At 46.5% G+C, this 22,688-nt stretch overlaps 1 protein-coding gene across 1 annotated transcript; it reads left to right on the top strand.

Moving 5' to 3' along the window:
- Positions 1-1,959: 1,959 nt before the first annotated feature.
- Positions 1,960-19,118, top strand: LOC309415906 (complexin-4; the record flags this gene model as incomplete). The annotated part of the gene is made up of 3 exons (XM_082013622.1): positions 1,960-2,126; positions 5,189-5,276; positions 18,891-19,118. 3 exons carry the CDS (start codon positions 1,960-1,962, stop codon positions 19,116-19,118), a joined length of 483 nt encoding a protein of 160 aa, XP_081869748.1.
- Positions 19,119-22,688: the final 3,570 nt, after the last annotated feature.

Consider the following 22,688-nt stretch of genomic DNA (forward strand, 5'->3'; position numbering starts at 1 on the left):
GCTTCTGATTGATACTCTATTTCAAATAGAAATCTAAAGTTTCTTGTTTAATCACTAACAATCCAGGATTACAGAACATCCTGCTTTTTTTTTTTTTTTTTTTTTTTAATAGTAACAGGTCTGCTTTAATTAGAAAGGCTCTAACACAGATTAAGGCATTAGGCAAACTGGAATCCTGACATCTCTCAGTGAAATTATGAGAGTGCCGGGAGAACCATTTAGATAATCAAAATTACAGAATGTTTTGTTAAGGCGTGCACAGTCAGTCATAGTAGGACAAATGCTCAAAACCCAAAATCACGAACTTTTGAGACATAGCATATAATTTTCTTTCCCAGAATAGTCCATGACCTAGGTAGCAGATCCTGCAAATCTTCACCTGTGTGGACCTGGTGAGGCTAAGAGGTAAATAACAGTCTGAAAGAGGAGGACTGCCTTGGGTTAGCCCACCATCCTGAACCTCCGGGCTGACCGCTAGCAATCGCCGCGTCCCCCGAGAGCCCCTCTCAGCCGAGAACGGGGAATTGGGGAAAAAAAGGAAACTCGTGGGTTGAAATAGAAGCAGATTTAATCAAACAATAAAGCGAATATCAATACTAAAGCAATATAAGGTACCCAGAGTTATACTCAGCCCAGACAGTGGTGGTGAGCTGGGCGCTCCCAGCAGCGAACGCCGGCCGGCGAACCCTGCGAGCGGCACAGCTCCCGTGCGGGGAGAGCCGGCCTCGGGAGCAGAGCAGCGGGCGAGACCCTCCAGGGATGGCAGCCACGGAGAGAGAGCCGCTCCCGGCAGACTCCCCAGCTGCTGGCGAGCACGACATTTATGGTATGGGACACTTGTGTTGGCCAGCCCAGCTCGGCCGCCTTGGCCTCCCTTCCTCCCAGCTTCAGCACCTGGCTGTCTGGAGACTGCGGGAGGCCTGGATCCCTTCGGAAACCCACGTACCACGGCTGGCCACAAACTAACCCAGAGTGTCTTATCAGCCTTGTTCTCACAGTAACGGGTGCTGCGGTCTTCCTGCAAATGCAGCTTTCCTGAACAGGAACTGATTTCATGATTCTATCCCAGCAAAAGCAGGACAAGGCTCTACACAAACAAACCACAACAAAACATGTCAAGGCTGTATTATAGCATACAGAACTGGGCAGATTAATTTCTCCTTTACCGACAGTTAAGATCAAAACCATTAGGTATTCTGTGCAGCACCAGTCGAAGGGGTGGTCTAGATGGAGACAGCCTGGGGAAGAGTTGCAACAAACCCTAAGGAATGAGAAGTAGGAAGATGTGATTTCTTTTTTTTGTGGTTGCTTTCTTGAAAAAAAAAAGCAGTAATGCCCTGGCCATCTGTGAGACAAACCAACCACATGAAAAGTGGGTGAAATCGTTCAATGCGCCTTCTGTCCAATGTGATAAAATATTAATAGATAAAAAGGATTTGGTTTTTTGCTTAAGGAAGAATTCGGGTTTTCAAATCTCTTTGGATTGTGTAAATCCAAAAGGGTTTTCTGCTCAGTAGCCGAATTTTATGATTTTACTATGGCCATTTAGTCAACCAGGTTTTTAATTCAGATCCGTTGTGTTCCAGGGAATGCTTTCATCTCTGTGAAAGTGAGAGTTTAAAGACTGAAGAAGTCAAAATGCTATTGCACACTCTTGTTGATTTTTGTGCGTGTGTACAATTAGCTTAAGGTATTAATATAAAAAGCAGGTATCTGCATCTAATGATTTTTTGGGAGTAATCTGAACCATCTGCCTCTAGATATTAAGGAGTTCACTCTTTAATCCAGATTATGGCTGACAAACTGGTTTTGGCATTCACGTTTCACTAGCATTGTGCCCTTGAAGAGCTGATGTGGCTGTAGAAACTCTCTCGCTTACAATTGGTGGTTTTGAAAACATTTTTTGTTTGGTTTGGCTTCCTTGTAGTTGTTTTCTTATAGCTCCTTTTTCTTGAGAAGATGGCCTTTCTGATGAAAAATATGTTGAGCAACCAGGTAAAGAATTTGGGACTTGGAGGTGGAGGGGAAGAAAACAAAGAAGAAAGCACTCCTTCTGATCCAGCAGCAGCTGCAGGAATGACCAGAGAGGAGTATGAGGAATATCAAAAGCAAATGGTTGAGGAGAAGTGAGTACCTGTTCCCTTATTATCAGTATGGGGCTGATTCTTGGTAACTTTGTGCAGGTGAAAACAAGCCAAGAAAAAGCCGAACATTCAGCTCTCTTCCCCTTTTTTAAAGCAGACAAATCTTTGCTAAAGAGACTTTGCAAAATAAAGGTTCACCAACTGGAAATGATAAAATATTATGTCCCCTTCCTCGCCCCCCCCATCCTGCAACACTTTCCTGCTATCTCCACACCTTGATATGCTGGATTCATTCCTAGTTCACGTTACTTTATCTATCAAATTTTGGCCATAGGTACAAAGCTGTTTGTAGCGCAGGAGTTAATTCTAAAATGTGTGTGATTTGTTCTCCTAGAACTCCGCGTGGAGTACACTCGGAATACATAATCTTTTCATTGTCCACTTTTATTATGGCAGGCAAGAAAAAGTAATGAGTGCTATGTTAAATGGATGATATTTATCTAGAGAAAAGTTTTAAGATGGTTATTTTTTGTGGTTGCATTTTCAGTTATTTTTTCTGAAATAACTAAATAAAGCAGAACTTTTCAATTGATTAAACCTCAATTTTATTTTGTCTATACTTATAATCTTTACCACTCGCTGTGTTTAAATATCAAAACAGAAGTAAAATAAAGGACTTAACATGTAGGCGTTCAAATCACGCATAATTATAAATAAAACAATTTGCTTCTAAATCTCAAATGCATCTGTTCCTCTAATGGTCAATTACATAACGGTTGTGTAAATCCTTCGTGTAAGATGATTATAGGTGAAAGGTTAATGACTGACGGAATTTGAGGTATCCAGGTCTGTAGTTAGCAGTGGCCATTTCTGTCATAAAACCTTGAATAGGTATCATTTGGTTTGGAATAAAATCAGAATGTTTAGCTATGCATTTTGTCAAGGGATATTTAAAAGAGAAATAACCACCTGCTGGCAGAGGGATGCTTTATTGAGGCTGAGAAGCAAAACGAGATTCCTGGGATAGGGGAAATGCTTGGAAAAAGAATTATTTCTATGGTTGCAAGACGGAATGTGTCCGTTACATGCTGAACGGTATGGAAGAATCGGGGCAGGGGTACTTCTGAAAGTACAGTTTGCAACTAGAATAGGAACATTTGAAGTACTTCCAAAGAGAATAAATTAGCTCAGCGCAGCGCACACTGGTGTGGTTACGTAAATGTGTGTCAGGAATCTCTGTCACGGGCAAAGCATCTCTTCCAGAGCGCTCTGGATTTTACCCAGTTTTCAGCTCTCCAGGAGTGGAGCTCAGAGAAGTGAGGGTGCCTCGCTGGAGTCACACTCGGGCAGAGTTCAGCCTTTGATGCATGACCATTTCGGCTTTGGGCTCTTCTCAGATTTTGGGCTTGGGGTGGTTTGTTGGTGACTAAACAAACGAAAAGGCACAGATTGCTGTTCCTCAGGAAGGTGTGTAATACGCAAGAACAAACCGGTGGCTTGTGCTGGCAGCCTCCACGGTGGCACAGAATTTGCTTCCGGCATCACAAGTGTTTAAGCAAGAGGGGACCACCAGTTTGTGCCGTACACCATAGGCTCTCGACTGTCGAGCAGCTGCTCGTACACCGCTTTCCTGTTCCTACAAAGCTTCATGATCCAGGGATTAACTAGATCCTCCAGAACAGAAAGGTGTAGGTTTGGACCGGACACTAGGGTGCAGGCAATGGTGGGAGATCAGCTGAGTGAGTTTTGCCAGGTCTTCCCATGGTGCCAGGACAAGGGAAAAGCTCAAATCTACCTGAGCAGAAAATCTCCTCCTGCCCCTCAGCCTCGTGGACACGTAACGGGGTGTGTAGCAATGCTGCACGCTGCCCTGTGGGAACGTATCCCAGTGCCGGCTACGGCTGCTAACGCCTCCTCTGGAGTGGGCAAGGGAAGAGGAACGTTACGTAAGAGAGGGAAAATATTCCAGAAGCGCTCAAAAAATCTCTTTCCAAACTTCCCATCAATGACTGGCTGAAAGAAGTTTAAGATGGCAAATGTGAGCCTTTTTTTTAGTGAGAGAGAGAAAGACCCAAAAACTCGCCTGTGGAAGCAGAGGAAAGATAACATTTCATCTGGCAAGTAGCTTTTATGTGACAAAGTACCTGTACTAGAACACAATCAATTTTGCCATAGAATGTCCATGACAATGCTTCTGTGACAAAAAAATAAAGGGAGAGGGGGAAGGTGAATGTTATCAAATGTTACCAAAAATCTTTGAGGAGACATTTTTCAAATAAATACATAACAAATCTCACCAAAATTTGTGCTGAACAGTTCTTAAAACTAATGAAAGCATTTTATAAAATCACAGATAAAAGAAGTACTTTTGCACACAGGGAAGCTGTGGAATTCATTGCCGTAGGATGTTCTGAAACAATAAATGGATGCAGAAAAAACCAGGAAAATTCATAGGTGACAGAGGCCGTCCGGTGCTATTAAAGAGAATGATGTAGAGCCGATTTCCAGCTGCAGTGCCCTACACCGCTGATTTTTGGAAGCTGGGGAGTTTTGATACAGGATGCTTACCCTCCTCTTAAATTCTTTCTCTTGGTGTCCACTGCTGTCTACTGTTGGAGATGGGACTCTCGGACAGGTAACTTTTGGTCCGACCCAGAAAGACCATTCTGCCGTTGTGTGTGGTGGTGTACTGTGAGAATGTCATGCTTGCAGAGCAGGAGCCTCGGCAGGCAGCTGCATCTCTGTAAGCGCCCCAGGGGACTAAGCAAGGAATAAGCGTAGCTCTTCTGTGCTGCTTGTTGGAACCGTTCACCGTTACGGCGAGCCGTAACGGCCAGTATAGGCACAGACAGCAGACAAGTAGTATTGGCTTATCCTTCATTCTTCACAGCACTCAGAGGGGCTCTTCTGAGAGCAAGCCTGGGGCACGGGCAGCCTCGCCCCTTAGCATCACTTTATTGATACTGCTTCCTTTGTGCCTGTGGACAAGTTGCACAACTTTGGGAATAACTCCTGCGTGTAGCTTTTCACAGCCGAACAACCCCTTCAGTGTAAAAGACTGTATTTTATCAGTATCTTGAAGAAACATTTTGTCTGATTTCCAGGATGGAAAGAGATGCGGCGTTTGCACAGAAAAAGGCAGAGCGAGCCTGTCTGAGGGTTCATCTGAGAGAGAAGTACAGACTCCCTAAGGTAAGCCTGTGGTTCACCATCTCACCTAGAGCAGTGCCCAATTTGAAAACAAGCCGACTACCAATGCAGAGTTCTGAAAATGGCAAATTGCCTTCACCAGTGGGATCCCCACTGCAGCTCAGTGCAGGACTGGAGGAGGCCGGAGCCATTGTTTTCCCTAGTGACTGCTGCTTTTCCACCCTTTCTTCTCGGCGCAGTAGATGAATCTAACAGAAAGATTCTTGCAATCCCTCCCTGTACCATCAGATCTGAAACAGGCGACGAGGCAAGGTGAGCATCTGGCCTGACGGCGTCTCACAGTTAGTATATACTCTTCACTTAGCAACATGCAACAGTTAAAAACCCAAAAACCTATAAGCAAAGTCCCTGGAAAGTCCTCCACAAGCTGTACGTTTGAGTTCTGCTAAACTTCTGAAGGCTCAGTTTTACTCTCTTCTTCCGCAAAGTGCAAGCAAACCATCCATTCTTTTTTCTTTAGTGCTCCTGACACTATTTGTCAAATATTCCCAGGAAAACCAAAATACAGGCAACAGAAGCTTCAAGCAACAGAGAACTCTGGAGGTTTGCTAAAAGTGGGCAGCAGATGCAATAGCTTCTGGATCATGACAGAAAACATAGTTAGCACTTAAGTTGATGGCATTTTCCTGACATAAAAACACATAGATACAAACAAGCATAGCTCTCTACCGTGTTTAAAGTGTTTTCCGGGTTGAGAGGGAAGGCTTGCTCTTCTTGTTTATTTTCTGATCATCTTCCGTGTTTTCAGGGATTTAACTCTTGTTTGTCACAGTACGGGCTTTAGCACTAAGCCTATACTAAAGATCCACAGATCCTGTCTATAAAAAAAAAGAAAAAAAAAAAGGTTTTGAAACTTGAGTATTCTTGAGATGATTTCCTGTCACAAGATGGTGATGCTTCTCTAATGAAGAAAGACGGTATCTCTTCTAGGACTGTGGCTGGAATTGAGGTGAGCTAAGGGAGCGAGAGCCAGAGAAGGATTCTGCAAGAAAATCAGGGAAGATTAGCCCATAGCGGAAACATTAAGTGAATTCTTTGAATTCATTTTAACTGCAGGATCACTATGAAGGTCCCTAGATATGTTTCCCTATGACAGTCTCTTTTATGGGGGTGAATCAGGGGAATTTTCTCAGCTCAGTGTTGTCAGAGGAGGTTGCTAAGTGGTGTACAGTACACCAGAGCCAGCAGGTATTTACTCAAGAATTATAATGGATTTCAAATTATGAGTTGCCAAACTTACTGAGGCATGTAATCTGTCATTTAACCTCGGAAATGTGGAATGGGAAATGTGAAGACATTTTCAAAAAAAAGTGTACAGGGAACAACAAACCAGTAACTGACTTCTGTAGGGGAAGTGAAGGAAAACTACTAAAGATAGCTAGCAGATACATGGGCAAAAATTATATGACGGGAAGAAGAGAAATAAGACTTTTATACTAGACAGGCCAGTTTTTCAAATCTATTAGCATGCTCTGAAAGGATGACTAATCATAAGGGTGAAAATGATTAGTTTTAGTTCTTAAAAAAAAAAAACAACCTGGACAAATTGCTTCCCCAAAGACTCGTTAAAGAAAAAAACTGTGGTAGGGTGTGAAGGAAGGTCCAGTAAGTATTGAATATTATTTTCCACTCATTTTGAAGAAGTGACTGAAGACTTGTTTGTGCAAATTAGTATCAGGGCCTTTAATACTGTGCATTTAGGGGCTCCCTAAAATTTGAGATTCTGCTCTGGGCCATGGAATTGAAAGGCTTTGTCTCTGTCCATGACTTTCCAGCACTTGGTTGTGGCATGTGGATGCGGCCCGCTTGTACTTCTTAGTTTTGTCCAGAGTGGGTTGCAGTGTTAGCTCCAGCACAAAGTAACTCGGGGTTCTGTGCTTGGAAAAGTTGTGACTGTGTTATTTCGTAAGGTTCTTCCATGGACAGGAGAGGACTAATACAGGACAGAGCAGTCTACGTAGGGGTTGGGACCATGCCTCTGCTCTGAACTACTGCTGCCGTGAAGATGGGGATTTTGGTGGCCTTGCAACTTCTGACCTGGTTCACCAGGCACTGTAGAGCCCTGCACCGACGAAATGAATGCATCAGAAGGCACTAAAGTGTCCTGGAGAGCAAGAAACTGCGGGTTGGACAGTTGTCTTTGCTAGAATCAATGCTGTCTTAAGCAGCGTTATACATAGTTCCCAGAGATTGCGTAATATGGTCCAGACCCTTCTGAGAAGAGAGCGGGATCTTTGCTTCTTGGGCTTACCGAATTATTCTACTATGTATGTGCATAACATTCACTGACTTCATGTTCTGATCTCTCATGTTTCTTTGGTTTAGCCTCATATGCTGTGTTACTCTGCACTATTTGCACCATGACACAGGTTCTCCAGTCGCTGTAGTTGACTTGGTAGATTTACCAGGAAGGGGGGAAAGTTTAAGAGCTGCTTCCTTCCACCGACACCAACAAGCAGACCACGTGTTCCCATAGCCTCTGATACCAATGACTCTCTGCCAAAACCCGGGTTGCATCCAGCCCTGAACTTGAGTCTGTACATAGGCAGTGAAAAAAGCTTATTTCTGGAAAGTCTTCGGAGACACAGGTTTGCGTAGGCTCCGTATTCATAGGTTGTTAGAAGTCATGTTAGAACGGCGGTGGTTTATATGCTGTTAAACTGCTCTTGGCCTGGTCACTCCTTCATTGCTTATAAAAGATTTCTGAAGAGATTTATTCTTCCAGCTTCATTAAGATGTCTTTCACATACAGTTATTTCAAATACAACTTCAATGACTTGCTGAAAATTTATTGTTTGAGCAAAGGCCTCCTGGAAAAAATGGCTGTTATGTGGAGTTCCCCGGTTGCTTTTCCCTTTGCAGACAGTGTTACGAGCGTCTGACCTGTGCGCTCTCTGTGTTTTTCATTCCACCTCCTGCAGTGAGCAGAGTTCAGGGCTTGCTGGTTCATCAGTCACATGGTGATGTGGACTTCGTGTTTCGGTGGCCTTTTTCCTATCACCCAGCTTACAAATAGGATGGACCGAGGTCTGTTTAACTAAAGGCCTGGGTCACTGCTCTGTGGCACAGAACTACAAAGGTATTCAGGTGCTGGACTCCAAGGGATTTCAAGGAAATTAAGAGCCTATGTGCCCCTGTGAGTGTGAGCCCTGGTAGCCAGAAGTCCGATTATTATATGGGTGTAATTAAAATAGTTTAGCAGTATATGGCCCACATTTCCCAGACCCTTCTACCCTGGCATGATGGCCGCCCTAGTCAAGGTTGAGAACTATCCATGCCACGTTTTAGTCTGTATTAATTAAGCAGCAGTAATGGAATTAACTATCAACAGGGAGTTCAACGCGTTATGCTCAGCTAAAAACATGCTCAGCTAACAAATTAGTAATGCCCCAGGGTACTTCATTCATAATTGCTTGGGATTGCTGTAACAGAGATCACCTAACAGCAGGGAGCCGAGAGTCAGCCCGAAGCCGGCAGGCACCTACCTTGTTAGGACCCAACTCAAAGAAAAGTTGACGGAAAAGCTTTCCCAGAAGCTGTTGGGTCTTGTGATTTTGGCTTTGTTAAAGCACAAGCATTGTGGAGGGATTGTCCGAGTCTGAAACACCTATCAATCAGTCACATCTTCTAGCACCTACAGGAGGAATATGTTGCCCTGAAGCGAGGTAGAAAAACGCAAGGTTGCATAGCTGCGTGGACGGCTGTCATCCAAAGGCTGCGGTTGTCCTGGCTTAGGCTGTGTCCTTCACTGGCCGTCAATTACGTGGAAACTTTCTGCAGTTTTTATCTGCTCACCTGAATACTGATTCTAGTTGGATGAAATAAGTTGTGCTATAAAAGCCAGTCCCTGGCCCAAAGTTACCAATGGAGTAGTTGAAGATGACGAAAAGAGCTTTGCAAACTTTTCTTTTTATTGTACTATTTTGCAGGGTTTAAAAGGAGCCGCTTTTTCTCTTGTATTTTGGGGGGAAGTTGTTAATAATATTTTTAATCAAAAATTTATAAGAAGTCTGTTAAAAAATGCCTACCACTTTGCAAAGGTGTTCTTTTCTGGAAACAAACATTTCCAATAGTGACTGTAATAAAAAAAAAAAATTATAACTATCATTTTAAAATAGTTGGGGCTTTTTGATGTCAAAATTTTGATGTGGTGAAATCTCACACTGATGTTTTTGTACACAAACAGGTTTCTGTGTGTAAAATTTCTATCGAACCTAACTAGCAATATTAGACCTCCTCACACAAATAACAACTTCTTGCCGTTTTGAACTGAGTGGCAAGGATTTAACCTGGCCAGAGGAATTAAAGATTCCGAAGATATTTTGCATCCTTTCTTATCCTTGATCTGGAGGAATTCTGAGAAAATGAGTGGACGTGTTGGTCAAGATTTCTTAGCGAATTGGTTTCTGTGGCTTTGTGTTTGCTGTCTAAACTTACATCATTAAAGTCTATCTGTGTTTTAGTGGAACGTAGGTCAAAGACATTCAGTTCAAAAGTATTTTCTTCACATTAAGATGATCTATCTGTTTTCTTGTGCTTGTAATTATTGTAACTTTGCAATTTAGATGAACCAAAATATATTATGCTAGTTGAGGTGGGGTTTTGAGACGGGGGCTAAGAACCCCATGCAACTCTTGAATTGAAACAGAAATCCTAGGTTAACTTAAGATCAATGAAAAATGCCTCTGTAATGTTCACTAACAAGAGAGACCCTGAGGGCTGCTCAAGCAGTGTGATGGCACTGCTCAAATTCATCAAGCCCTGGTCTGAAAATTACATTTATCAGCTTTCTGGAGCCTCACATACAGATACCAAATTCAAGAGTCCACCAATAAATTGGGTTTTCCCAGCAGATTATTTAAACCCATCACATATTCCCACTGTCTTCAAGGACTGATCTTTGACTTTACAGCCACCTCTACACGCATCGTCTCTGCTACCTTCGCCCACAGCACTGAACCTTTTCAGATAGCTCCTCCAGTTATGCATTTTCTTTCTCCTCAAAAGTAAATTAATAAATTAGAATCACAGAATCATTAAGGTTGGAAAAGTCCTTTAAGATCATCAAGTCCAGCCATCAACCCGACACCACCGTGAGCACTAAACCATGTCCCGAAGTGCCACGTCCACATGTTTTTTGAATACCTCCAGTGATGGTGACTCCATCACCTCCCTGGGCAGCCTGTTCCAATGCTTGGCCACTCTTTCAGTAAAGGAATTTTTCCAAATATCCAGACTAAACCTCCCCTGGCGCAGCTTGAGGCCATTTCCTCTCATCCTATCAGTAGTTACTTGGAAGAAAACACCAACACCCACCTCACTACAACCTCCTTACAACCAACTCAGCCTCCTCTTCTCCAAACTAAACCACCCCAGTTCTCTCAGCCGCTCCTCATCAGACTTGTGCTCCAGACCCCTCATCAGCTCTGTTGCCCTTCTCTGGACACGCTCCTCAACGTCCTTCGTGTAGTGAGGGGCCCAACACTGAACACAGGATTCAAGGTGCGGCCTCACCAGTGCCAAATACAGAGGCACGATCCCTGCCCAGCTCCTGCTGGCCTCACTGTTGCTGATACAGGCCAGGACGCTGTTGGTCTTCTTGGCCACCTGGGCACACTGCTGGCTCATGTTCAGCCAGCTGCCAACCAGCACCCCCAGGTCCTTTTCCCCGGGCAGCTCCAGCCACTCCTGCCCAAGCCTGGAGCATTGCATGGGGTTGTTGTGACTCAAGTGCAGGATCCGCCACTTGACCTTGTTAAACCTCATACAGTTGTCCTCAGTCCATCGAGTACTGGGGAGTTCGTTCACTTTTGTCTACATCCAGATCTGTAGGGACGCTTACGTTTTTTGGCTGTCTGTGAGCTTAGTGGTTCCACTTGTTCCCTTTCCCATCAGGTGTTGCTTCTGGCCCTAGGTTGTAAACTGCCTCCAGGTTGAGTGGAGGAACCAGATGTGAAGGGTTCCTTGTGGAGGATGCCTTTTAAGAAGGTCTACCATTTGCCAGTGAAGGGTTTTCTGTACAGTTTCTTCAGTGCTCTGTGAATCTAGTGCTAAATCTAAACTCTGAAATGAGTCAGTGCTGGGGCACGCTTTCTAGTGCTGGCGTGCCATCACCCCTGTTGTTAAACTGCGTGACAGTCCCTAACACCGTTTTGGTCTGTGCCAGCTAGCCCCTTAGACGCCCTTACCTGGCATGACTTGGGAGCAAAGGCAAATATGACTGAGGGATTTTAAAACCTACCTTGGAACCTGGAAGCAACAGAATCGACTGTTTATGCATTTTCTGTGGCAAGCACAACTAAATACTGAAATATTTGCAACCATCTCTGCTGAAATGTTTAAGGCATTTCCCACTGAAACATCAGAAATGCCAGAAGGAAAGGATCCAGCAGTCAAGCATTTAAAAATAACCGTCACCTAGGCTCAGAAAGTGATTATATAATGTAAACGCGAATTGTAAATCGTGTTTTTTCTACAGTGTTGATTTGACGCTGTTTCTAACCCTGCGCCGTCAAAGGCCCTCTAGTGCCGTGTTCATAAAACTGCACCACTCTGGAAACAATAATTTCCTTGAACAAGTTTGGACGAAAAGTGGATCAACCTTGTGACTTAGATAAAATTACACCATCTATATTTAACCAGTCGAGCAGGCCTCATTCATAACCAGAGATGAAAAATGTGTTTTTCCCTACCTTTGAAAACGTGTTTTTTGCAACCAAAACCTTGCTAACTGACTTTCCAAGAAGGAGAAGTGCTCTCTTAAAAAAGTATGCAGGCCGTTTTGAGACAGGTACTGGGTGGCAGGGGGAAGCAAGGGAGAAAATGGTGTGGAGAAACCTCAATTAAGCTGCCTCTACTTGCCCTCCCAGTGCGTCCGTGTCGAACAAAGCTTTCATAAGCAAACTTGATGTGAATACAGTTCTACATAACAACTCATTTCAGATCAACAAACTCTCTGTAAGGACGTTTGAGTTTTAAAACCATCTGAGGGCACAGTTTTTCATGGTCAAAAATGAAGGCATATTGCTACACCTGTAGCTTCTCATTCAAATGACGCCTTTAAATGGAAGTTATTATTAGCCCGTGAGTCTTTCGCAGGCCGTTATCAAGGTCACACGCTTACTTGTACTTGAACTTTGATCTCTTTTTCATGCGCTAGAGCTGCTGCTATTATGGCTGCAGGGCCCTTTATAGAAACGCCGGTGCCTGCACTGCGTGGCGGAACGTGTCCAGGCGTTGCCAAACCTGCGTATCTCCGGCAGACTGCACCGGTCGTCCGCAAGGCGTCCTGCTCGCCTGGGATGAACCGAAGGCACGGAGCCCTTTCAGCCCCAAGTGCAGTCCCCGGGGAAAGCGGCGGACTGCGCGTCGTGCCTGCGCGCAGCACGGGGCCTGCGCAGCCGCGGGGGCTGGTGCCAGGACAGGATCTGCCCCGTGTACGTAAGGCTGGTGTTTGCTCCTGCGGTAGGTGTGTGAGGGAACCGTGGGCGCTCGCTCACCGCTACAGCCTGGCACCAAAGAGACTGGAGAAACGCGCCTCGTCGTCAGACACCCTCCAGAGAGAATATCCATCTGGAAGAGGAAGGGATACGCCCGGAGAAACATGGATACGTGTGAGTGCGTGACCAGCGTCATACACAGGGGCAGAAGGAGCAGGGGCAGATATCTGTTCTGCTCCTCCGTATTCATCAGTTGCAATGGACCGTTTGTTCTGGGCTGTGGGTGCTCAGCATAGTGGCAAGAAAGAGGAGAACATATCCTGAGGACGAGATTAATTACAGAAAGATTAATTATGCAAAAAAAAGAAGTACAAGATTGTAAGTGGTTGATTGGATTGTGGGCCTAAATCTCTAAACACCAGCATTTGAATTAGCAGCTGAGTAGTAAAATATCATTAGGCTTTGTTTTCCTTTTGGAGGCATATGCTGAGCCAGCTACTGAACAGCATTTCCCCGCAGCCCCAGCACGCTCTGCGAGGTTCCAGCTTTAAATCCCAAGAAGGGCCATCGTCAAAGGCTTCGGGACGCTTATGTGCCCAGCTCTCAGTCAAAACTGGGTGTTGCCCTGTGATTTTGGGTGTCTCCCATCTGAACTTTCTTCAGTTCTGAGGTGGTGGTCACGTGTCCACAATCACCCTTGCTGACCTCCAACGAGCGCACTGCCACCTCATAGCACCCAAGAGCACGCAATGGTGATCTGCCCCACCTCCAGCAGGATCTTGTCTTCGACATACACCCGGTGCTTTTTGGGGCCAAGTTCCAGTAATAACAAGAGAAGGGTTGCCTCCAAGGTAGGACAGGAGCTCTAAACCAGCAAAGAAGATATTAAGCACATACTTAGCTTTGCTGATTTGTCATGGTTGCAAGTAAATTTTGCAGGACATGCTTTTCTACCTTTGTGTCTACCTGTATAGCATTTCTTTGTTGAAGGTCTGCTTTCTTTTCATCAGCCCTTATGAAAACATCTATCAGGAAGAAAATTAATTTATTACATGCACACTATAAGACCCTGAAAAAAATTCAACTCTATGATACAACATTATGGTAGCAAAATGCTCTCAGACCTATGATAATGCATTAATTATTTTGAAAAATGAAAGCCATTTCAGGTAGCCTAGTATGGGATAGAAACCCTGGATATTACCAGTATCAATCACTAGCACATGTTGTAAATGAAAGCATGAAATTCAGGACTAAGCAGGGCCCCCTTTTCAGTACAAAATCTAAAGCTCCATGCTATCTGGGCCAGATTTATAAGGGAAAGCAGTGCCTTAATGAACCTAATCCTATTAACAGAATTGTCAACTTAGGTTTGTCATCAGAAATATGTTTTTAGCCATGAGACATTTGATCTGTGGACAACTTTTTCATCTTCAGAGTATTCAATACATCACCTCCACACAAAACATTTTAAAAAAATTATATGAATATGTACATAAATATTTTAATTTAAAAAATGACACCAAACTCTTTTATTCACTTACTGCCTTTTTCCTGAACTGGGATCCAGTAATCGATTAACTTCTGCAAGGTCTAAAGACTGGAGCTTGAGGAGATGGTGCCTGTGATGCAGAAGAGGAACATCTGACCACAGGTCCATCCAACCTGTCCAAAGACCTCGTCTGCAGCACAGCAACCTCTCCCATGGGCCCCACCACCCCTTTCACACCACTGACCTGCATGTAGATCCACCATGTCACCTCAAATGCCACTACTCTGTCAGAGCATTGTCACATCAGTGCCGTTCTGTCCCAGTGCTGGGGGTTGTGTTGTGATACATGAACTTCTAGCACCTCGGCAAGGGGCTGCGTCATCTGCTCCACGCAGGTGGATCCCTTCCTCTAGTCAAAGCACTTCGGTGGGCACTGCTCTACAAGATTCTCAGCTACTGAAGAGCAGGATGTTTTTTGTTCACCGATATTTAGAGGGAAAGAGTATTCAGCTGCAATCAGGTGTCTTTTCAATAACAAGTGCTGCTGAAGACATTAAAGAGCATCTCGCCATGAAAGGGACATGTAGTCATGTAATCTCAAACAGCTCTTGCTCTATTGTGCTGTGATGGGAATATTGTCAAGACTTGATTTAATGAATAGCGCCATTCCAGAATTAAAGGATTTTTCACTTGCACGCAGCCTTTGCATAAGCTCTAGCTGTGCCGTGGGGGATGCATATCGACCAGGCAGAAAGGGAAACCTGTCTCAGGAGAAGCTCTTCGCTGCGTACAGGCGTTAAATAAGTTTCTGAAAACAAGCATTTGCTAAGCTTGAAGAATCCTTCTGCTGATCTAAATGTTTTCTTAATAGGTCAGAGTGAAACAGCTGTGAAAAATGCTGTGGAAAAACGGAGTCACAATGTGGGTATCGGGAGGCGGCGGGATCAGGATTGCCCCCCGAGCGGGTCCCGGCTGGGGCCACGGGGACCCACAAGCTGTGCCCTCACCCGCAGGCACAGCCCCACGGGCTCTGAACGCAGCCGGAAGAGCTGGGCTGGCAGCAGGGCCCAGCGACGGCCCAGGGACCATCAGGGAAGGCAAAGCTTGGGCCATCCTGAAAACCAGTCAACAAGCCAGCTCAGCCCGGCGCCCGCCTTGGCGCAGGCACAGATGTGACGCGTCTTAGGGCAGGGCTGGGGGCCTGCACGTGCTGAAAGGGGGGTTCTGGGCCCTGGGGGGCCTGGGCTCCCGTTGAAGCCGGTTTGGGCAATGACATGACAGTGCCCACAAGGCCCTGACAGCTGGGGCGTCAAGCGGCCGCCGCAGACCCCCCCGGCGATCCCTGTGCAGGGACGGCACGAAAGGGTGTTTGTGGGGAAGAAGGCCGGTGGTTCCAACCCGTGGCTCCTCGTACTTACTTGTGAGGTACCTGCAGCCCTTGCAGGGCATAGGACAGCGTGGGGCTGGTGCATTGCTTGCCAAAAGTCCCACCTGCAGGTCAAGGCAAGGTGAACTCTGGTTTTGTACGTAGCTGGTGCATTTTAGGCGATGAGTCACGGGATCACGTCTGGATTCACTTACCTCAGGGTGTCTGTGCATAGGCATAGGCAGGCTTTCTGACAGGCTGAGTTAGACATCAGGAAAGCCGTACATCACGCAGCGATGCTGGGAAAGAGTTTGGCTCCCCTGTGGGTTAGTCTGTGAGCTTTGAACCCTTCTGTCTACAGTCAAACTTCATCTAAACAGATGTTTAGGCTGTCTGTTTCCTGTAGTATATTGCACCTGTAGCAAAAGGGATCTGAGTCTGACTACATCAGGTGCATAATCAGGGTCAAAGAATATTGCCAGGCACTCCGTCGCCGATGCTGTTGAATTGTCAGATCGTGTCTGACCCAGTTTTGGCCTGGGCACTCTCCCAAGCAGTTCCCAGGGCCGGTGTGGGAGTTAGGGCAGGCGTTCCCAACAGGCAGTTAGATGGGGCCACCCTGTTTGGTAGGGCGAGAGAGTTCAATAGCATCGCACTGGGTTGTTCCAGGCCAGCTGGCCTTGGGGCAAGCGACCAGTGCCAGGCATATTTAATTTACTAGCATAGATGTTGCTTCTGTGTTCTCAGAGATCCCAGAAGGGTGGCTGAACACTTGCAGAGCCCTGGAGACTATGGAGATTAAAGTCATCAGGAGAGAGGCCATCCAGTCCGGTGCAAGCTTGCCAGGGTCCAGAGGGGTTTGTTCGAGCCCATGGCCCCAGCTGTCCTGTCCATGAGGTCTGCCTATTTTGGGTGCTCTCTGTAGTCCAAGCTGAGTGTATTCTGATGCCTCTGTCACCATCAGAGCCATGTCTGGCCTTGGGCAAGTAACCATCCCCACGTGTGCGCATGCTGGGCCGGTAGGGATCTGCATACCCTGCCTACACTCTGAATCCAAGCTGCTGTCTGTCTGAAACAAACAGCCACGATGTGTCTCCAGCACCACATTTCTGATCCTGGCTTTCAGAAGTGAGTGTCTGGAGCTTCAGGCTCACTGTGGATTTGGACACTTGCAGCATTAGCCTGACTTTAAGAATATCCTGTGGGAAAATCTTCTAGTTCCTCCTTGTGAGAAAACAAGCTTTCACTTTTTTCCACTAGACTTAAAAAAAACCCCCAACAGGTAGGACCAGAAATGTAATCCTACACTTCCATTTGAAATCAAAGTAACAGAACCAGATCTGTCAAATTTTAGAAGAAAGAGAAGAGGCCATACACATCTTATGTGCTTCTTGGCTTGTGTTGAGTGACCCTACCCTATTGAAGCTCATACTAGGTCTATGCAAGAACAGGCTAAATGCCAAATGAGTAGAGGCAGGTGGCTTGGGCAGAATTGCACTGCTTTAAACTACATCTGAACACGTTCTTCTTTGGTCAGAGAACACTTTGAACCCCCTGTGTTGTGCATCACATCTCAGACTTCAGTAGGACGGGGGGTTTTGGTTCAAGAACGTGCCAAACAGCTGTTCACATCGCCAAAATGGCCTTTGTGTGTGCTGTATGGGGATCTCTCCATACAATACACAGTAGTGTGCAGTGACGACGTCTTAAATTATAAATAGTGCTAAAGAAAATAACATGTGTGATTGTCTGCTTAGTGGGACTTTTTCAGTAATTAACCCAGCATCTTTTTTTATCATCCTCTACTGCTACTTGGGATAATTCCGGAAGGGCTAACTCCTCCAATAGCCAGCACTTGCAAATTAAAGCTTAACGCATTTTTTCCGGATACATAATCAATAAAGAATACTTCTGCTGACTGGGATCTTTTCTAGCTCACACAGATCCTTACCCAAAGGGGTCAAGAGACGTCCTCGCCCATTTTAGCCACATGGTAGTAATGATCATGATACACCTCTCCATATTTTCATATGGGGAGAAATCAGGTTAAAGGAAAATACAGTTATTGCAAACATAAAGCTGTGCAAATATATGTAAGAGTAAATAGTGGCTATGCAGTCAAGCATCCCAGATTGCCTGTCCTTGCTAAGGCCTGAAACTACACAGACATTGCTCATATATGTCCTTCCATTGATTCTTGCATTCATTCCTTCATGCAAACCCAAGACCCCTCTCACTCTCAGAAAACACCTCCTGCTGACAGCATTGCTGCTTATTCATATCAGGCCTTTGCTGCTGTCATGCTTCATTTTGGAGATGTAATGAGGCATTAATGCTTATCTTTGATGTGTGAACTGTGTCAAAATATCCTGTTCTTCCGAGCTCTGGATCCATCAGAATCCACCATAAAATGTGAACAAAATAGCCATTGTTTGAAAAATTGACATAGCCCCACTGATAGAGCGTTTCAGTGGGCAGGCAGGAAGCAAGTGTGTGTAGCACTTACTGCATCTCAGCCCTTTTAATTGCTTAACCAGTTCCTTCTCCCGTCTCCTTTTGCTTTCTCAGACTCACACCCAACCTCCATCCTCTCTTTTGTTGTCTAAGTCCCTCCTATTACCCCACTTACCAGCACTGCAACACTGCTCTGATTATGTGCCAGGCAGCCCCTGCCCTTCATCACGACTCAGAGATGCCAACCAAAGACCTAGATATAGTTTCGACACGGTTTGGGGAACACGGAGATCTTTTTTCCAGTAATTCTTTCCGAAGTGTAATGCATCTTTCTTCAGGAAGGCTTCAGTTTAGCGCTGATACCTAAAAATACCCACCAACAAAGGAACAGGGGAATGGTAGCCAGAGAGTTTTTCTGAAGCTATTGCCTCACCGACCAAATCACACAACAGAGGACAGCCTAGGCACCATATTGCAACATGTCTTTGGTGGATACAAACAACTTGTAGTGGATTTCCTGCAGTATCAGCATGTTACCACAGTTAACACATACGGCAAAGACTTCTAAAATGGCAAGTGACACTGAAGGCTTCAATTCTGAGGCTACTGAAACCCTTCAAAATATAATTGACATCATCTGAAAAGTCTTAGCGCTTGTATGGGGGCTGATTGAGCCCCTGAATTCAAAAATTGCATCTAAAAACTTTGACTGAAAAATCTGTGCATATGTTTTGTCCGTCTCAAAAAAAAAGCAACCAAACGAACAAAAAAGAGACTCACCAGTAGATCCTGGGGTAGCAGAAATACTCACATGCACTGTTTTTATTTTCTGCTTTTTGCATCAGAGTGAATTGGATGAGAATCAAATACAGATGGCTGGAGATGATGTGGATTTGCCAGAAGACCTCCGGAAGATGGTGGCAGAAGATCAGGTGGAGGAAGAGGACAAGGACTCTATCCTGGGACAGCTGCAGAACATCCAGAATATGGACATGGATGCGATCAAAGAAAAGGCACAAGCCACCTTCAACGAAATGAAACAGGCTGCTGAGCAGAAATGTTCAGTGATGTAGAAGAGACACCACTGTCCAAGGGTTGTGGATTCAGTCTTGTCTCACAGGGGCTGCAGAGTGAGGGCAGGCAGAGGAATGCACTTAGCTGTATAGCATTAAATGTAAATATAGAAAAGAGAGAGAGAGAGACACTTTCAAACCCCAAGGAGGGGCAAAATTTACTTGCCATGATTGCTTAGTGTGAAGCTAGAACTGATCCTCATTTTTTAACATAACATTTTTCCCCATGGAAAAAAATGGCTTTAAAAAAGCTAATACTGGGGAAAAAATGTGCCTTTTTCCATTTTTTCAAAGAAGTGATCAAAATGCTATTAAATGTGCATTTTTTAGCAAAATTGTTCTTCTGATGCATAACATATAGGTAAGCAGTCATTTGATACGGCTTTCAGAAATAAATACATATATTTCTAATAAAAACATGTCCGTTTCAAACATTTTGAAACAAACCCATTATTCAAATGTTGACAATTTCTGCAAAAACTTTAAAAGAAAATGGTTTTGACCATCTCTGTACTAAATCTAGCAAAAGGCAAAAAGTGAAGCATCTGACTCTACAGCTTGGGACAAAAATGTCATCATATATAGAACTGAGCGGGTACTTGTCTGAAACCAAGGCTTGGTAGCTATCGGTAAACCCTGGTCAGTCAGCAACGCAGACTTCTCCAGGCTGCTTTACTTTCACAGCCTTTTGGTCTTCAAATGCAGTTCAACCATCGAGTGACAGCAGTGGCTCTCTGCTCGGCTGCTATGTGTGCCAAATCCTGGCGCTTGGGGTACCAGCAAATAGGCTGGTATATAGCTGTATAGGCTAAGATGAGCTCACCACATTTATTCTAGGAGTTAGCTCCATACAAGGCTAAACATAAATCTATCCCACCTGGAAGATTATGCTAGGGTAGGGCACCTACACCCTGAGAAAAAGCACGGCTGTCATTGGTGCTAAACTGACTGAGTCTGTGGGACAGGCAGGATCCAGATACAGTGCTTTTAGACTCAGGACCAAGCAAGATTTTCTTTGCTGTCATTCAGAGTCTTTTTCTGGGGAAAACCTAAGTAGGTGCGGGCCTGATTGCCCCCTGGTCCCCAACCAGCAGAGCTGATGCTGGCTAGGAGTTGGAGGAGCGCGGCCCCATGCGGGGCAGCTGGCTGGTTGAGGGATGGCTACTCACCGCAGCCTGCAGCGCTGCCGGGGCCGCCAGCCCGGGCAGGCAGGGATGGGGCCAGCAGCAGTAATCCCCACCGGCCCTGGGGAGCAGGGTCTTGTGGTTAAGGCAGATGGGAGCATCGGTCTGTCTCTGCACTTGCGTCGCCACAGTAGTTGTCGTGCGTGATAACCCGCACAAAAGCTGTACAGCCCTTGCACATGGATGATGTATACAACGCTACTCCCGAAGGGCTCAGGTATTCTATACAACGAAGGTCTTTGTACGTTCTCCAAGAGCTAGCTTGTGAATGAGATTTGCAAACGAATACGTGGAGCACCTTCCTACAGGTTTATAAGCCTCTCTTTCTCTCTCTGTCTCCAGCCAATGAAGTTAAAATATTTATTTTAAATGAATAAATGCATTAAGTATGGTTTGTCTCCTTTCTTTCCTTCCTTCCTTCCCGCCTCCTCCCGCCTTCCTTTTCTCTTTCTGTCTTTTGCCTCTTTCTTTTCTCCATTTCTCCTCTCCTCTCCTCTCCTCAATCCTGGCCTCAGGTACTGGTCTGCGAAGTGCAAAAGACTGAGTTACAGTGCACTCCAGATGTGAAACCCACTCGGTTCCGAGCCCCTTTTCCAGGGCTGGGTCGCGTCCTGCAGCCCCACCGGTCAGTGGCGGCCCTGCCAAGGCCCAGGGAGCTTCCGCGCTTTGCTGAGGGAAGCTGGGCGACCCAGCAGACCGGCTTTCCGAAGGTCCCGTCTCCAGCAGGGAGGATCCGCTGCGGGCTGCAGAAAACAGCTGGGGTCCCCAGCATTAGGTACAGGAAGAACACCTGCCTTTGTACCCGATGACGTAAATCGTGCCTTGTAAACGCCTTTATTGCCTCCATTAGCCGTTCCCTGAGCGCACTCGCCAGGAGGGGACTTGCCCACCCGCTCCGGCAGCCCCAGCTGACACCTCCCGCCGCCGCAGGCCCAGGCGGAGCGAGGCCGGCGGCTGCTGGGGGTCTGGGTGGCTGCGCTGGGCCCGGTGGCCGGTAGCGTCAGAAGCGGCGGCCCGTGAAGCGCGGTACCGCGCGGCGGCAGCACAGCACGCGCTCGGTGAAGCCGCGGTCTCGCCAGGCAGCACGTGCCCGAGCAGCGCGAGCATCTGCCCCCGCCCGCCTGGGATGGTCCCTCTCCCTGCAGAGCGGGACGACGCTCACCCACAGCTACACGGTTGCAGGGCCAAGGGGCAGACAGAGACACAAAATCTCAGGGAGGATTTGAGCCTGTGCCATGCCTGCAGCGTTTTGCCGAGTCACTTGGGAAAGGAGGACAAATTCTCCCTCTTGGCAAAGCCACCTCTGCAGCGAGGTAGAGGGGTTCACCCCTCTCCCGCCCCAGCAGGCTGCCGGGTGCCGAGACTGCCGGGGAGCCGACGGCTGCCTCTCGGGATCCTGCTCTCGCACGTCGCCGGAGAATTTAATTCTCTCTGTGGAAAGACGAGTGGGCTCCTTTAGGAGGTCTTACATAAAGCAGTTAAAATAGTCACCAGCTGAGCTCAACCGGCTTTTGGGTGGTGAGAATCGATCCACTTCCCTCTGTATTTGTACAAGTCTGGTAGGTGTCTCCATACTGTTCTGTTACTTTACAGACTGAATTGTTTTATCTCTAAACCACCAAAATAAATAAGCCTAAAGCTTTCGACCTTTGAATTAAAATGTGCCTGGGGCATCCTGAAAATCTTACTGAAAGCATCTGGTGGTTTAAGGGAGCTAATTAAATTCGTCAGCATTTATAGGATCGGCATTTTCACAGTTTAAAGGGTCACAGAAGAAAGTACAGTCAGAATCACCAAACAAGCGATTAATGAGAATCCAAAAAACTGTCAGGGCTGGCAGAGGCGAGCGGGGCTGGGAGGTGGCTCCGGGCTGGCGTGGGACGGGGGACATCCCCATCCACGGTGTAGGACGCTCCCCAGCCCTGGCGCTGGCCACAGCCATGCTGATCTGCTGCTGGGAGGGGAGTGGGCTGCCTTAGGCATCATTTTTAGAGCCAGAGACTTAAAAACTCTCAGTCTGGAGTGGCGCGGCTGGGCTACGTCACAGGAGGTGCTGGTCTCTGTGCCGAGCTCCTGCGCACAAACAGAGTTTCCCTGGCGTGCTGGGGCCAGGGCTTGCACCCACCCCGGGGCTGGCATCAGGCTGTGCACAGACGTGGTGGGGCACTGGGGGGCTAGCATCGCTGCCCCAAATCCCCCCGAGAGCCCCTGCACGGGGTGGTGTGATGGCCCGGGCACAGCTGCAATTCGGTCCTGCCCCCAGCAGGAGCCTGATCCTCACCGTGCTGGAGGGGACTGTCCTGCTCCCTGCCAGCACACACATGGCTCATCCCTGCCGCACCGGCTGTCCCTGTCCTCAGACACCAGCTGCAGGCCCGGGGAGGCA

This window comes from Phaethon aethereus, assembly GCF_964289735.1.
Source record: "Phaethon aethereus genome assembly, chromosome: Z".
NCBI classification, from domain to species: domain Eukaryota; kingdom Metazoa; phylum Chordata; class Aves; order Phaethontiformes; family Phaethontidae; genus Phaethon; species Phaethon aethereus.